The sequence below is a fragment of the Trichosurus vulpecula genome, chromosome 2, assembly GCF_011100635.1.
Source record: "Trichosurus vulpecula isolate mTriVul1 chromosome 2, mTriVul1.pri, whole genome shotgun sequence".
NCBI classification, from domain to species: domain Eukaryota; kingdom Metazoa; phylum Chordata; class Mammalia; order Diprotodontia; family Phalangeridae; genus Trichosurus; species Trichosurus vulpecula.
Window position 1 is genome coordinate 368,068,605 of NC_050574.1, and position 16,217 is coordinate 368,084,821.

Consider the following 16,217-nt stretch of genomic DNA (forward strand, 5'->3'; position numbering starts at 1 on the left):
GTTGCCTTTAGGATAAAATATAAACTCTGCTGTTTAGTTTTAAAGTTATTTCATAAGTTGACCCCATCCTACCTTTTGAACTTAGAATACTCCTTTTCCCATATTCTGCAGTCCAGCCAAACTACCCTTCTCTCTGCCTTTCACACACACAGAACACTCAAGCTCCTGTCTCTAGTCTTTGTGCCAGGTGTCCCGAATGCCTGAAACGCCCTTCCTCCTCACCTCCGTCTGTTAGAATCTCTTGTTTCCTTCAAAGTGCAACTCAAGGGCCACCTTCTATGCGAAATGTATCTTGACTCCTCTCAGCTACTGGTGCCTTCCACCCTCTCCCCCACCAATATTCCTTTTGTAGATATATGTGCCAGTTGATATACATGTCATCTCTTTGAGAGCAGGTGGTGTTTAATTTTTGTCTTTTTGTTCCCAGAACTTGGCACATAGAAGGCACTTAATCTCTTTGGTTGATTGATATATAGCCTAGTCTTTTATTTTCTTTTAACCTATCATACAAATGAAGTTTTACACTTAAAACGTTCTTACACTTAACTTAAAAATTATATTTTATTTTGAAAAAGGGTTTTATTTATTATTGAGTTCTTTAATTCCATTTATATACTGTAGTTAGTATAGAAAAGGTTAAGCTTTCTCACCTGCAAGTTATATTTGAGATGAGAGGTTGGCAAAGGAAATGTGTGTAAAGACCCTAATATGTATTATTACAAGGCTGCGTATTGTACGTGATGCTCATTATTTACTAAATTCCAGTGGGGGCAATTAAAATAAATTGTGTAATAGACTGGAAAATATACTGGAAATTTAAATTTGCTTCCCTACCCTCTTCTCCCTTTCGTCATCTCCAGAATTTAATGCCTTAAGCTTACTTTTCAAATATGTTCAGAATTAGGCTATTGTTTTTTGGGTCTCCTTATGGTGAATTTTTCAGCCGTTCAAGCATGGAAAATGCTGAGAGAGAAGCTGTAGTGGGACTAGAGTATGTGTGATCATTTAGGGAATAAGTTACAGAACTGTTTCCTTTTTATTGCACACATATGGTAGTTTCCTTACACAGTAAGAAATTTATGACGTGGGAGAAAAATAACTTCAAATCTTTCTTCCTGTAAGTTTTGGTGACTATCTTGATTTTCTGATCCCTGAGGCTACTTGGTATAAGTAAGTCAGTTAGAAAAAGAAAATGCTAATCAAGTTCAATAAAACTACTAGTTAATAGCATCTGGTAACCAGTTGGTAATTTTCAAAATAATCATCTTGTTGATTTGGCTTTTATGCTCAGACTGTGTGTGTGTGACGGAGGTGGGGGGGAGTTGCCTGAGGGAACAATTCAGTTGTCTGGTCATTGATTTGTTAAAGCAAAATTATATTCATGATTATATTATATATAATTATATTCAAAATAACATCCTGCTGTCTAAAAATTTTTTTAAATTAGTTACAAAAATTTGCACACAAATTTTACAATTAAATACCCCATTGTGAAATATATTTTTCTCTTAATCATTAGAATGCCTCTTTAGGTTAGTTGGTTTGTTTGTTCTTATTTTTTAAAAATAAAGAAATTGGACAAGTTCTCTAATTATTAGGTGCTCCAGAGGAACATAAAACACCGGCAATAGAAATATAATTCAGAGCCTTTGTAGCTGTTCCTTTGTATTTCCCAAGAAATATCTTGTTGTTATTGAATGTCCCATTGGCTAGACTCTGTTTTAAAAAGAGTTATCAGTAATAATAATAACTCTCATTTATAATGTATTTTAAAGTTTGTAAAGCCCTTTGCATTATCTTGTTTGATCTTTGAGGTAGATACTATTGGCATGATTCCATTTTCCAGAGGAAGAACCTGAGTCTCAAAGAAATTAAGATAATTTTTTGCTCATGTTAAGCGTCAGAGGCAGTGTTGGAATGAGTTCTCTCCTTTGACACCAAATCCAGAATTTGTGCAGTCACCACACTAACTCTTATTAAGTGAGACTTATTTAATTTGTTATTTAAAAAAAAAATTATTGGCAGACGTCCACAAGATAAGCAATGGCTTGACCGAGTTCAACAGGATGAAGAGTATCAACGGCCAAAAAAACTCCACGATGAAGAGAAACTAAGGGAAGAACCAGTCAAGAAAAAGGATGGTGAGGAAAAAGGCAAACAGGAAATGAAAGATAAGCTGAGTAAGCTTTTTCAGCAACACCAGGAACCAGCTAAGCCCACCCTCCAAACACCCAGCTCATCTACAGGTAGGGGCGGGAAGAATGTGGATGAAGTAGTTTTAGAAAAGTACACCCTTTCTTGACCCAGTAAGGATTATTTCATTAATCATAATCAGACTGTATTTAATCCACACACAGAAGAAAGCTTTAATCTCTTCTCTAGGCAGCACAACTGATATAACTGAAAGTCTTTAATTTTGAATAGGTAAGTGCATGTAATCACCTTTTCACTTAAAGTCATTATCTTAATCGGCTCAAAGGGTTCCTTAAAAAATGTGTTATGGATGCTTTGAGAAAAAAAAAATCATTGTCATTTCCCAATGCTCACTGTACTATGTAGTGCCCTCCCTTGTAAAAAAGGAAGTACAGTTAAGCAAATTGTAATGACACAGTAATGACCAAACCCTTTTCCCATATCTATGGTGTGTCACCCGGCTCTAACAATGAGGAGAGGTTGACAAAAGTGGTATCTCAAACATTATCGCATCAGTGACCTCTAACTTTGCCTCTGTTTTCTATGGAGCATCTTAATGTTCTGCTGCTCTTTTGGGATAGCTTTCTCTAGGAATTGTACAACTCTTTCAGCAGCAGGAAATACAACTTTTTTTCCATACACACACGATTTGTGACATTCATTATCTGGTCTCAAAACGACTTATGTGCTATACCATTTGAAAAGTCTGTTGGCTTCTTTGGCTTGTGTGGGATCTTGCTAATTGGGGGATAGAGGGAGAGATTTTTTGAAAAGAAAGACCTGTCCTTTAAGAACTTAAGAACTAAGCAATGGTTGGTGGCACTGTGCCCAGCATATGAGTTGGTTAAATTGAAATAGGGCAGCTTTGGTAAGAACTCATCAGTTATATGAAATTGGGCTGAGCCTCTATATCATATGAAGAATTTTTTTCAGAGATGGTATAACTTTGTGCAGTTTTCAATTAGCTACTTGCCCTTGAAAAAAAATCATGTTTTCCCTTTGTCGTTTGTAAAGAGTTTTGATTTTTATCATTGTTATCATTCTGTTTCCTGGGAGGCAAGGAACTACTTAACTTTGTTGTGCCCTTGTTTATTTAGTTGTAAAAATATGCCCTTGTATAACAAGAAAATGTATAACACAGTACTGAACCCAGTGAAAATTAATAACATCTTCTACTTACCAAGGAAATGTAAGAAAGATGAATGTCGGTCCCGGCACTTGAGCTATGGGGAGTTCAAATGAATCATCACAGAAACAATTTGTTGTTATCGTTCTTTTTCATTATTTTTCCTTTGAGACAGGTAGACTTACTTTTACCCCCAGGGGATTTAGAGAGTGGCTGACCTCAATAATCTGGTATTTGTGAAATCAGTACTTTTATAATAGAAATATGTTTTGTATTGAAGGTTATTACTTCAACACTTTTTGTAAATGTGAAAATTTTCACACCCCACTGATAGATTCTCTCCTTGGTTGAATTAAATTTTAGTTTACAGCCTGACAACTTAATTCCATTCAACATTTGCAGAAAATGTTTGTAGAGTATGAAAGTCTAATCCAAGTGAAAGTGAAGGCAAGGTGAACCCACTGTCAATATTTAGATAATGAACATGCTTTGCAAATTTGAAAGCAATATAAAAAGGTGACCTCTGACTCTTCTTTCCCCTTTTTCCTTCTTCTTCCTTTTTCTCCTTTTCTTTTCTCCCAAAGAGGAAGCAGGCTTTTTTTGTATGCAAAACTGGAATTTAACTAACTGCCCAGTGTGCCCGAAATGCTGATAGAGTTTGATCTACCTTGTCATTCAATATGTGTTTTATAAATTTCCCAAGTCAGCTTTGATGTTTAAGGAATATTAAGAGAGATCCAAGGGAAGATTGTGATTATTACATCCTTTGCTTTTTTTATTTCTTCATTATTTAATGTGATGGGATATTTTTTTTTGTCTCCTTTCCCTCATATTTATAAACAGAAAAAGGTCCACTTGCTATTTCTACTCAAGAGGATGTAAAGGTAGTGTATTACCGGGCACTGTACCCATTTGAATCAAGGAGCCATGATGAAATCACCATCCAGCCTGGGGACATAGTCATGGTAAGAAAGAATTTAAGGAGAGTTTTGTTTTTGTTGATAACGTCATCTACTTTGTAGTTTTCTTCACGGTCATTTGTATATATAAACAGGTCTTTAAAGTATTCTTTAAATCCAGGGTTCACTGGATTGGTAATAAGCTTTCAAATTTGAAAAACGTATTTTGTTTTTCTATTCCATGTCCTACTACATTAAAATATAACCTTCTGAAAATCTAGTCTTAATGTCACCTTAAAATAGAGTCCCTATATAGAAAATGCTACCTATAAATATCTAAATGATTAGTAATAACAAGGTCTTTCTTGCTTAATTTTATGCTCTAAGAAGTTTTCAGAGAAATGCTTTTAAATGAAGTACAAATACTCCAGTACATCCTCGTAATTGCCAGTTGTAGCTTTGGTAGGTGTGGGTTAAAACTCCTCATTGCTTATTTTTGAAGCTGCAGGGTCCACTGGGAATTTGAATTATATAAGATATATTTAATTAAGTGTATTTAACCTGCATTGTAGCACCTTGCTTAAAACATTATCCAAAAACAATTCAGAATTTTTCTTCTTCTGCCCTTTTTGTAGTTTTTTTAAACTTAAAATTTCTAGTCATAAGGTTCTGACAGGAAAGAATGTGAACACTAAACTTCCAAATTCAAGGAACTAAGTAAAACAATAGGGTGTTACCAAATGCTTTTTTTAAAGAAATTGAAACGATCAATTCCAGAAATGTACCATTAGCAAAACTGTAAACATGAAACAAAAGCTGTTAGTATTTTGTTTTTCTGTTGCTTTACTTTATATTCAGTCTGCATTTTGAAATACTTCCCTTTTCTACCTCCCTCATACTAGAATCAGATATAAGGAAAATGCATACAAATTTTTGTATTCACACACACAAAGAATAAGCCTGTCTTCCTAAACAAGTTATATTCTTAGGAGGAAGGGTGTTATTTAAATCCTGTGTACTATCATTTACATACAGAAGCACACTTGTTTGTATATTCACATTGCCTCTCTATATGCAATAAAGAATAAGTACCTTATGTCGTTCTTTTATGGGAGAAATATATGCAGAAAGAATGGAGGAAGAATGCTTACAGAAAATCTAGTCTTCTATTCCCTTTCCCTCATTTTCTGGTGGCTGTTTTACTGCCAGTGGAGACATCAGAGTGCCCCAAAAAGTTCCAGATCCTTAAATCAAAAAAACAAACAAAGCATACTCTTCTCCAGTGTCGTTTTCACTTAACACTTCCTTCAAGTTCAGGAATAGAGCTATTCCCTTATATGTGGGTGTAAGGCAAGAGCTACAGGTAGCATTTGTGAAAGGCTTGTCAGGCACCATTCCTACTCCTCTGGATTTTCATGTTTGACAATTTCCCAAACTTAGTCAATTCAAGTTCTTTTGGATCCAAAATATGATATCTGTTAAAGCACATCAATAAGTAAATTAGAAAACCATTACACAGTAACTAAAGCCTAGAACTATAAGAGATTTCATTTGAGCCACAGGATAGGCACTGAAATGCTAATTTGCATTTTCCTTATTATAGTTCTTATATCTCATAGCCTCTTGAAAATAGCTTTTTGAATAACCCTTGAATTTAACCATGATGGGTTAAAAAGCTAGTCTTCTTGTGAAGTTCACTTGACATAACAGAAGAAAATATTCAATTACCCAAATGTTAGAAAAGTTGGTAAATGTTTCTTGTTGTTCATGCCTTACAGAGCAGGGTTTATCCTTTCAATTTCAATTAAAATTGAAAAGCTTTTGCATGAACAAAATCAATGCCTCTAGAATTAGATGCAGGAACAATAGATTGGAGGAAAAAATCTTTGCCACAGACTTCTTTGATATATAGAGTCCTTACACAAATATTTAATAGCTTTTAATAACTGATACAAATATTTAAAATATTAAATAATAAGAATATTTTAAGAGCACAAGAAACATTCCCTGGTAGTAAAATGAATAGGCAGTTCTATAAAGAGGAAATAGAAGGGGGAGGGAGCATGGTACAGTGGGGGTAGCAGTGTGGTACAATGGTAAAAGTAAAGGATTGGGGTTGTAATTGTTGTTTAGTCATTGTGGTCATGTCTCGCTCTTTGTGACCCCATTTGGGGTTTTCTTGGCAAAGTACTGGGATGGTTTGCCATTTCCTGCTCAAGCTCATTTTACAGATGTGGAAACTGAGCAAACAGGATTAAGTGACTTGCCCAGGATCACACAGTTAGTAAGTGTCTGAGGCTGGATTTGAACTCACAAAGATGAGTCTTCCTGACTCCACATTGGGCACTCGATCCACTGTACCACATAGCTGCCCAGAGGATCAAAGCACCTGGATTCAAATCTCAGCTCTGCTACTTACTAGTATGTGACGGGCAAGTAATTTCACTTCTTTGGAACTCAGTTTCTTCATCTGTAAAATGTGGGAGCTGGACTCAATGACCTCTAAGATCCCTTCCAGTTCTGAATCCATGATCCTATAAGAAAGAGTGCTCCAAATCACTAACCATACAAAAAGTTCAAATTAAGACAATTTGTAAATATACTAAAAATTCCTATAAGCTATGCAGAAATTTTTAGGCAAAAATATTTATAGCAACATTTTATGTAGTAGCAAAGAACTAGAGATGAAGTGGTTGCCCATAGATTAAATAGTGGCTCAACAGAATGTTGTCTGTGAATGTAATAGAATATTAATGCATCATAAGAAATGATAACTATGAAAAGCAGAGGGTGACAGTGGCAGATTGGGAGTCAGCAGACCTGAGTTCACATTCCCTCTCTGACACTACTCATGTGACATTGGGTCAGTTATTTGATCTCTCAGGGCTCCATTTCCTTATCTTTAAAAGAAAGGAGTTGGGTTAGATGACCTCCAAGGTCCCTTTCAGCTCTAAATCCATGACCTTGTACAGTTCTATTTGTGATAAGAAACTATTTTTTTTTCTAGGGGATACTTAGGCCTACCCTTGGAGTCCTTGTAAATGGTGATCTCTTTAATTTAGCAGGAAAGCAGCAAACTTTCTTATCTGTAAAGTTGGAAGCATCGGGATATAACTTAATTTATGTTGCACCATAAAGCATTCTTTAAAAAAAAAATTCACACCTTATCCATGGAAAATATACATATAAGGAATGTACAGTCCTTGTAATACCTCTTAGAGTTTAATAGTTGCCCAACTTAGGTTATTTCAAGTTTCTACCTCTAATTTTTTTGTTATTTTTTTCAGTCATGAAAATGAAAAAAAAAATCCCAGTGACATTAAATCTTGTCCCCCTCCCCCATAATTTAACTGACCATTTAACTACCAGCTTCATTAGGTTCAGTTTTAACAACAAACATGATGATAAGCATAGTTTAAATATACTGGTAAGAATAAAAAATTTCATGAAACATATTGTAATATTGCCTTACTTTCAAATCTTTGCTTTCCTGGTGGAGGTTAAAGGGGAATGGGTAAGTGCTGTCAGGAAGTCTGTATTTTCTTAAATGTATTTTTATCACTTTAATTCTATGTCCAAAACATATTTTTGTCTGTCTTGGAAACAAAAATATGTTCCTGAGTTTGTCTATCAAGTTGTGAAATTTTTAAAAATGATTCAAATTTGTTGAGTTTTTTTGGTAATTTTTTTTGTCTGGGCACAAAACAAATTTATTTAGAAAGAAAAGCTGTATATAATATTCACAGTTTCATGTACAATCTATTTTTTCCTTTCTACAACATGTATCGAAATGGTCATTTATTTGATGTTAAGTATAGAATAAAAAAAAATTCTAAAAAAAGGATCGTTAGTAGCTTTAGAAAAAGTAGTTTCAGTCAAGTGATACAGATGAAGGCCAGATTGCAGTGATTAAGGAGTACAGGAGAGGAGAGGAAGTAGAAGTAGTGCATGTAGTTTTTGGTTTGCTTCTTTTCCCCCCAGGATTTGGGTTGAGGAAGAGAGGAAATATATGGGAAAACAGCTTGAGGAGAGGGTAAGGCGTCGTAAGGGGGCGGGGGTGAGGTGATGATGGAGGTTGCCATCTGATGAAGAAGACAGTAAGTGGATGAGATGAAGGGCATGTGTACAGAGATGTTGGCCTTTTTGAGGAGAAGGGTTACCTCATGGGTCATAAGGGAGCAAAGGAGGAAAGAGTGGTTCAGAATGATGTCATGGGATGTGAAGATGAAGAGGAGAGAAGAAGGAATTCACATCAGATGTCCTCAATAGTCAGTGATTCTGATCAACTTTTACCAAGGGAGAAAAAACAGACCCCTTCTATCCTTGTTTCCTATATTCCCACCCCCATTCACAATTCAGATATTTCTCTCCTGCCAATCTGAAGTCCTGGATTCACCCACCATCTTCCTTTTTCATTCATACGGCTACATTTTTAAATACCACTGAAGGGATTTATGCAACCCTGCCAATTAAATCCACTACAAATTCATATTAAATAATTGCAATTGAGCCTTTTTACTCCTTCTTGATTTGTTCTCCCACCTCCCTTAGCAATTGTTCTGACCCTTTTTAGTTTTTTAGTTTTGTTTTGTTTTTGGAGGGGGGAAGGCAGGGCAATTGGGCTTAATTGACTTGCCCAAGGTCACACAGCTAGTAAGTGTGTCAAGTGTCTGAGGCCACTTTTGAACTCGGGTCCTCCTGACTCCAGGGCCGGTGCTCTACTCACTGTGCCACCTAGCTGCCTCTCTGACCCTTTTTAAATAGAATAATCAAAGCTATCCATCTACAGCTAGATGGCACAGTGGATAGATTGCAGGGCCTGGAGTCAGGAAGACCTGTGTTCAACTCTAGCCTCATACTTACTAACTATGTGACCCTGGGCAAGTCATTTAACCTTATTTGCCTCAGTTTCCTCATCTGTAAAATGAGCCAGAGAAGGAAATGGCAAACCACTCCAGTATCTTTGTCAAGAAAACCCCTAGTGGGGTCATGAAGAATAGGGCACAACTGAAATGGCTGAACAGCACAAAAAATCCATCTAAAATGCCTTCATCTCACTTTATACCTTGAAACACCTCAACATCTTTACCTATTCTCTCCTCCTTTACTCCAGACTCCTTTCTCCTCTAGGAGCTTACCTCATTCACCATTTTCTTTTTCTCATCTTCAGTCTCTCCCTGTCCATTGAATCCTTCACCTGCTGGCTATAAATAGGCTTAGATCTACCCCATTCTTTAAAATTTTTCATTTAATTCTGCCATCCCCTCAAGCTCCTGCCTCCATTGTACTGCCAAACTCACTACCTCCTTGGTTTCACTGCCTCCTCACCTTTCCACTCCTTGCATTTTGGCTTCCTCATTACTGAACTACTCTCCCTAGTATTACCAATCCAGCCTTTTCTCCGCTTTCATCCTTCTTGACCTCTCTGTAGTTTTTGAAGTTTTAACTGTACTCTCTTCATCCTTATTCTCCTCCCTTGGCTTCCATAGCGCTACTATTTCCTGGTTCTCCTGATGCTTCACCTTAGTTCCCTTTGCTATTCTCAGTTCTAGGCTTTCTCCTTTATATATATTCTTCTGCTCGTTGCCCTCACTATCACCTGTTCAGTTATTACCTATATACAGATGACTGCCTTGTCTCTATGTCAATCTCTGATCTGTCTCCTAAAGTCCAGTTTTATGTCACCAATTGCCTTCTAGCCGTTTTCTCTTAGATGATGGAGAGGAGAGGAGAGGCTCCTCACAGGTTGTGTTTGGCCTTTGTTCTCAAAGAGGACCATGACATCAGGGAAATGATGACATGACTTGCAATTGACTTTGATTTGAGTGAGGGAGGGCTGTGCAAGGTCACCAGCCTCACTTTCTCCTCCAGAGCCATGTGGATCCAGTGACCTGATACTCACCAGCATGACTGGAGATGGCCCAGGATGCATTAGGAAAGGCCCTTTCAGGCTAATATCTTTTCAGGTTCTCACTCTGAGTGAGGTAATGCCCATTCAATGAATTGGCCTCTTTAAGAAGTTAATGGAGGGATGGCCCCTTTAATCAAAACTCAAAAAAAAAAAATTAAACTGGGTGGGGAAGACCCCCAGAGTTCCTGTCCAAAAGAGCCCTGCCCTCCTCTCCCCCCTCCCCTTCCCTCCTCCTCCACTCCTCTTACCTGAGGGTGCTCTGCCCCAAAGGAAGTTACATTTTGATGGCTGAAGGCTGCCTCCTTAACTTCAGGTTTACTGGCTAAATTTCTTTCTCAAAAAACCAAGCCTTAAACCCAACTCACTCTGGAACTCTTACATTGGACAGTAGGTCCCTGCTCTCCCAGCACAGAGTTAATATGTTAAACGCCTGAGGGTCTTCCACTCCCAGTTTTTTTTTTTTTTGTTTTTGATTAAAGGGGCCATCTGTTGATTTAGTTCTTGATGAGGCCTATTGAGTGTTACCTCACTCAAAGTGAGAACCTGAAAAGTCCTTAGCTTGAAGGGGCCCAGGTCTCCCAATGCATCCTGGGCAATCTCCAGTCCTCCTGGTGAATGTCAGGTCACTGGATCCAGATGGCTCCAGAGGAGAACGTGAAGCTGGTAACTTCGCACAGCTCTCCCTCACTCAAATCAAAGTCAGTTGCAAGTCATGTCATCATCTCCCTGATGCCATGGTCCTCTTCAGAAGGAAGGACAAACATAACCACCTTAGGTGATTTCGCAAATTTAACATGTATAAAACCGAACCATTATCTTCTCCACTGAACCCACTCCTCCAAACTCTTCTCTGCTTTTTTGGAGCACTCTTCCTTATTTTATGGAAACTCAGGCTTCTTCCTTTTCCCTCCCCTCCCAAATCCAGTCAGTTACCATAATGTGCTAATTCCACCTCTGGGATATCTCTTGCTTCTATTTTTTTTTTTCCATCAATAGTCTCCACCTAGTTCAGGCTCTCATCACCTCTCACCTGTGTTATTATAATGGCTCCCCTCCTAATTTGTTTACTGGCTTTCGTTCTACCCCCTCTCCAATTTCATCTTTGACCCAGCTGACAAAATAATCTTCCTGAAGCACTGCTCTGACCATGTTACTCCCTTAGTTGAAAACCTTCATTACTTCTGAAAAAATACAAACTCCACAAACTCCTTCATCTGGTATTTAGTCCTTTGAAATCTGTCTCCTAGCAACCTTTCCAGCTTAATTTCATACTATTCCCCTTCAGGAATGCTACTGTTCAGCCAGCCTGGATGAGTTGTTCCCAAACTTAACACTTCATCTCCTCTCCTTTTGTATTTGTAGTCCGTCCCAATCCCTGTAATATAACCCCATATAATAACCTCATCTCTATCAGGATTCTTGTTTTGCTTTAGGATTTAGCTTACGAACCACCTCTTCAGAGAAACCTTTTCACATTCTACCTTTTTGTGTCTCTTCTCCTCCCCCCCCGCCCCCTTATTGTTACTCCCTCCTCAAATTATCATGCATTATTCTTGTTTGTCTAGTTTGTGTTGCACCTCTTCATGGTAAATGTAAACGCACTGTTGTTTTTGTCTTTGTAATTCCTGTGCCTAGGCAGGTGTAATACATGTTTGTTGATGGGAATTAACCAACTATAAATTACAGGGGATGGCGGGGGGGGGGGGGGGGGGGGGGGGGGGGGGGGGGGGGGGGGGATAGAGATAGTGAGTACAATTACTTTTTCCTGAAATTTGGTGATGGGGAGAGGACAGTAGTTTAAGGAAGCAGGGAGATCAAAGGAAAGTTTGGTAAATGCAGTTGTGAGGAAAAGAATTAAAGTGCATAAGAGAAAGGGTGATTGATGAAGCAGTTCGGTCTGAGGCTAGAAAGAAGTTAAAATTGAGTAAAGTAACGAAGTCATGATAAAATACAAAACAGAGAGATGATAACAATAGCTAAATGGGAGCCAGTGGAAGAAGACAGAGCAAACTCGGGGAGGCAAAAATATGTTTGGAAATTTAATGTTTTGCTCCTTTTTCTTGTTGTTTTGAAAAGTTGCAACTAAGATTTTTCTCTTTTATGAGAAAGGTTCTAAAAGACTAAAACAAGAAAAAAAATAAGGCTACTGAACATTTCGGGAAAATATCTGAAATATTTTTTAAATCATGTGCAGAATTCTTTATGTTTTTTTTTAAAGGTGAGCAGTATAATTGTTTGGTGTGTTTTAGTAATTTCATGCTTTTGGGTGCTAGATAACATTTGCCCTCATGATTGTTAAATTTGGAAAGCATTTTATTTTCCCCTTTATTAGTGTGTAACAAACTTGTCCTGATCCTTTTTGCATGTTTGTGATTTATAAAGTCAGGGTTCATGTTAAAAAACAGTGCTAATTATGACCTTTACCAATGCCTTAACTTTAGAAGCATAAAAGAAAGAGGAAAAACAGAATTTTGATTGACTAGCATATATCACTAAAATTAAAATGTTAAAAAGTCTAACCTTGCTCCATTGTAGTAAATGACCTTTGTGATGCCTTAAATAATAGAAAGTAAATCAGGTTTTCAGATTTAATATCAGATTAAAATTGTGCCTTAATATTTTACTCTGCTTCAGTGGATGCTGTTCTAAGAAAAAAAAAATTAAGGTGTTGGTAAAATTCAGAGTTGTTGTAATAAAACCATTCCTCATTTCCTCCTTATTATGGGTTTTATATCTAAAGTGTATCTAAAATATCTATATATCTAAAATAAGTGATTAGCCTTCCTTCTGTATGACCATAGTGATTTCTAAACAAACTTCTCCCTGTGCTAAGCAAGACAGTATTTTTCTTTTATATTTTACAAAAAAAAATGTACCCTGAATTAAAATTCTTATTGTATAAATCTAGGCTGTAATAATGTTTTAATGATTAGAATGAAGGAGAAAGTATTTTAATCTCGAGAATTCTTAGGAGCTTTCTTAGGAATAGATTTTCAGAAGCAACTTCAAAAATGAATAATACTTAGAATTCAAATTCTGTGATTTAAGATTATAGATTTAGAGTTAAAAGAGAACTCAGAAGTCACTTAGCCCTTCCCCCTTTTCCAGTTTTACAGATGAAGAAACTGAAACCTAGAGAGGGTTAGTTACTTGCCTAAATTCACCCCGCCAGTATTTGAACCCAAATCGTACTACCCTTTTCATAACACCATACTATTTCTGTCTTTTTTAGAAAACAGTGTGGTGGGCCAAAAAATACTTTAATGGAAGAACCTTTGAGTTATTACACTTCTTTCCAAAGTTAAATATTTTCAGTGCATTTTGGCAAACTCTTATAACAGAGCATAATGAAGCGGCTTCTGCTCTATTTATTGGATTTTGTGGAGGAGGGGGATGAGGGGAATAAGGAAGAGACACAAAGGACTTTGTTGCTTTTTTTGTGTTTCTCTATTTATTTTCTATCTATGGCTTTCTTACAGGTGGATGAAAGCCAAACTGGAGAACCTGGGTGGCTTGGAGGGGAGTTAAAAGGAAAGACAGGATGGTTTCCTGCAAACTATGCAGAGAAAATCCCAGAGAATGAGATCCCCACCCCTCTGAAACCAGGAGCTGACTCTACACCCATGCCCACACCTAAACTTGCTTTACATGAAACCCCAACCCCTGTGGCAACAACCTCTTCAGAATCCTCTACGACCTCCAACAACTGGGCCGACTTCAGCTCCACGTACGTGTGGTATTATTGTTTATTATAGTTGAGATCCTAATGAAGTATCATGATTTTCCAACCACTTCATACCTTCCTGTTTATACCGTCAAAGAAAGAGCTCACTAGGTTGCCTTCATCCCCAATGTCTTATGGTGCTTTCAATTCAGCAAATATTTACTAACGTTTATTGACTGCTATGTGAAAGCACTAGGCTAGATCCTGGAAAAATAAAGATGAAAAATGACATAGCCCCTGGCCTTAAGGGCAGGAAAATTGTGGGTGACATGTCTATATCTCTATAACAAAAGTTCAGTCACCTCTGTGTAAGTGAAAGTTAAGCATCAGCGATCTGTTTAATCACTGGTTAATATCTTTGCTCTTGCTAGAACAAACATACATATATTTCCTAATGATGTCTTTTAAAATTGAAGCCAGTCAGCAATTCTTCATAGTCATTTCCTGTATCTAAATAGCCCTATTTGCTGATATAGATGCAGAAATGAAATTCACACTTGTGGTTGGAAGAAGATACAAAGCTGTTTCCTCTCAGTTCCTCTATGCCTTCCTTGGTTCTGTTCGAGTGTACAGTGGAATGAAATAACGGGTGCTATCAAATTATGCTAATTCTCAGTTCTTGATTGTGAAGAATTGGCCTTCAAGCATAGCATTTAGACAGTGGTTTCATTTTGTAATGGTCCATTTTATAAAATCGTGAGCCCTTGTTACAGTCCCACAATTCAAATTTTTAGATTGGTTTAAAAATACTACTTGGGTGAAAAAATCATTAATGAGGTGATTCAGTTTCTATGACCAGGTGACCTAAGGTTCATAATGAAAAGGTGTCAGTTACCAAGAATTCCTTGTTTAGAGTTATATTATTTTGGAATGTGCAAGCTTAAAAAAAATAAAAGAAAGCAAGGAAATCAATAGAGAAGACCAGATGCAGGAGTGGGGGGCCTGCAGCCTCGAGGCCACATGTGGCTCTCTAGGTTCTCAAGTGCATCTCTTTGACTAAATCCAAATGTCACAGAACAAATGGTCCTCGAGTGTGGCCCTTTGAATCGAAACTTCACAGGAGAAATGGTCCTCGAGTGTGGTGCTTTGAATCTAAACTTCACAGAACAAATGGCCCACAAATGTGGCCCTGTGAAGTTTGGATTCAGTCAAAGGGCACACTTGAGGACTTAGAGGGCCACATGTGGCCTAGAAGCTTCAGGTTCCCCACCTGTGTATTAGACAATAGGTAAAAATTATAAGGAAGAGAGGTAAACAATGTAAAGGACAGGAATTGGAATGTCAGGGCAAGAAGAAACAAGTTTTACATAGCAATTTTTTTTCATATAGTAGTCCTTATAGTGTTGAAGGAAACTCATCCATTACACACTATATACAGACATACGTATATACATATATGTACATACACATACATGATGATATATTTTTGGCTTTAGCTTTTCTTTCCTACAATAATTTTTATTTAGTCAATATTTTTGGCTTAATTAACTAAAGCCTTAATTAGCCCAGAAGACAAAATAAAAGCAAAACAAATGCACTCTATTATATAAAGTTGCTTGCTGTCCTGTGGGTTTGGTTTTGCTATAGTTCCCATCAGATTCCCCATACAGATGAATAACACATTCTGTGACCACAGTAACTTCAGGAGTCCATAAAGCAGTATTTGCCTGCCTTCCAATACCAGCATGCAGTGGTGCTAAGTTGGACCAGTGCATGGTGCAGGGGGACGGCAGGCCCCTCTGGTTCTCAAAGTGATTTGCTTATCCATACCTGGCTTCAGCTAATGTGACCAAGTAATCTGAGGCCCGTTATGGAAAGATGATCTATTAGCATGTATTAAGTGTTTAGACTAGTATTTCTTTTCTTTTCCAGGTGGCCAACAAACACTAATGAGAAACCAGAAACAGATAATTGGGATGCATGGGCAACCCAGCCTTCGCTCACTGTTCCCAGTGCAGGGCAGTTAAGGCAAAGATCAGCCTTTACCCCAGCTACTGTTACTGGCTCATCACCATCTCCTGTTTTGGGCCAGGTAAATAGCAATATGCCTGGGTGTAGATGACCACATTCTGTAAAATGCGAAGTACGTATTGGTGTTACTGACCGGAAATGAACCTGCCTAATATGTAACTCAGGATACAGTACAGATGATCCCAACTAGGAATTTAAGAAACGTATATGGTGGAGGCTACATTTTGTTTGTGTGTCAGTAGCTCTTCATCTGAAGCTTCTGCTACATGAAAGAATGTAGTCCTGGTTGTCTATATACTTTTCAACATAGGACAAATTCTAAGTTTGCAGAAAAGGCTAATATCCTGTCTGGAAAAGAGATGAACCGGCAAATTTGAAAAGAGGGCTCAGCTC

At 37.5% G+C, this 16,217-nt stretch overlaps 1 protein-coding gene across 3 annotated transcripts in view; it reads left to right on the forward strand.

The window, feature by feature from the left end:
- Positions 1-16,217, forward strand: part of ITSN1 (intersectin 1) — a 279,862-nt gene that overhangs the window by 156,503 nt on the left and 107,142 nt on the right. For all 3 annotated transcript variants that reach the window (XM_036744721.1, XM_036744719.1, XM_036744720.1), the window contains 4 exons: positions 2,026-2,246; positions 4,163-4,284; positions 13,609-13,856; positions 15,726-15,885. In XM_036744721.1, coding sequence (XP_036600616.1) covers positions 2,026-2,246; positions 4,163-4,284; positions 13,609-13,856; positions 15,726-15,885 — 751 coding nt within the window. The remainder of the gene's footprint in view (positions 1-2,025; positions 2,247-4,162; positions 4,285-13,608; positions 13,857-15,725; positions 15,886-16,217) is intronic.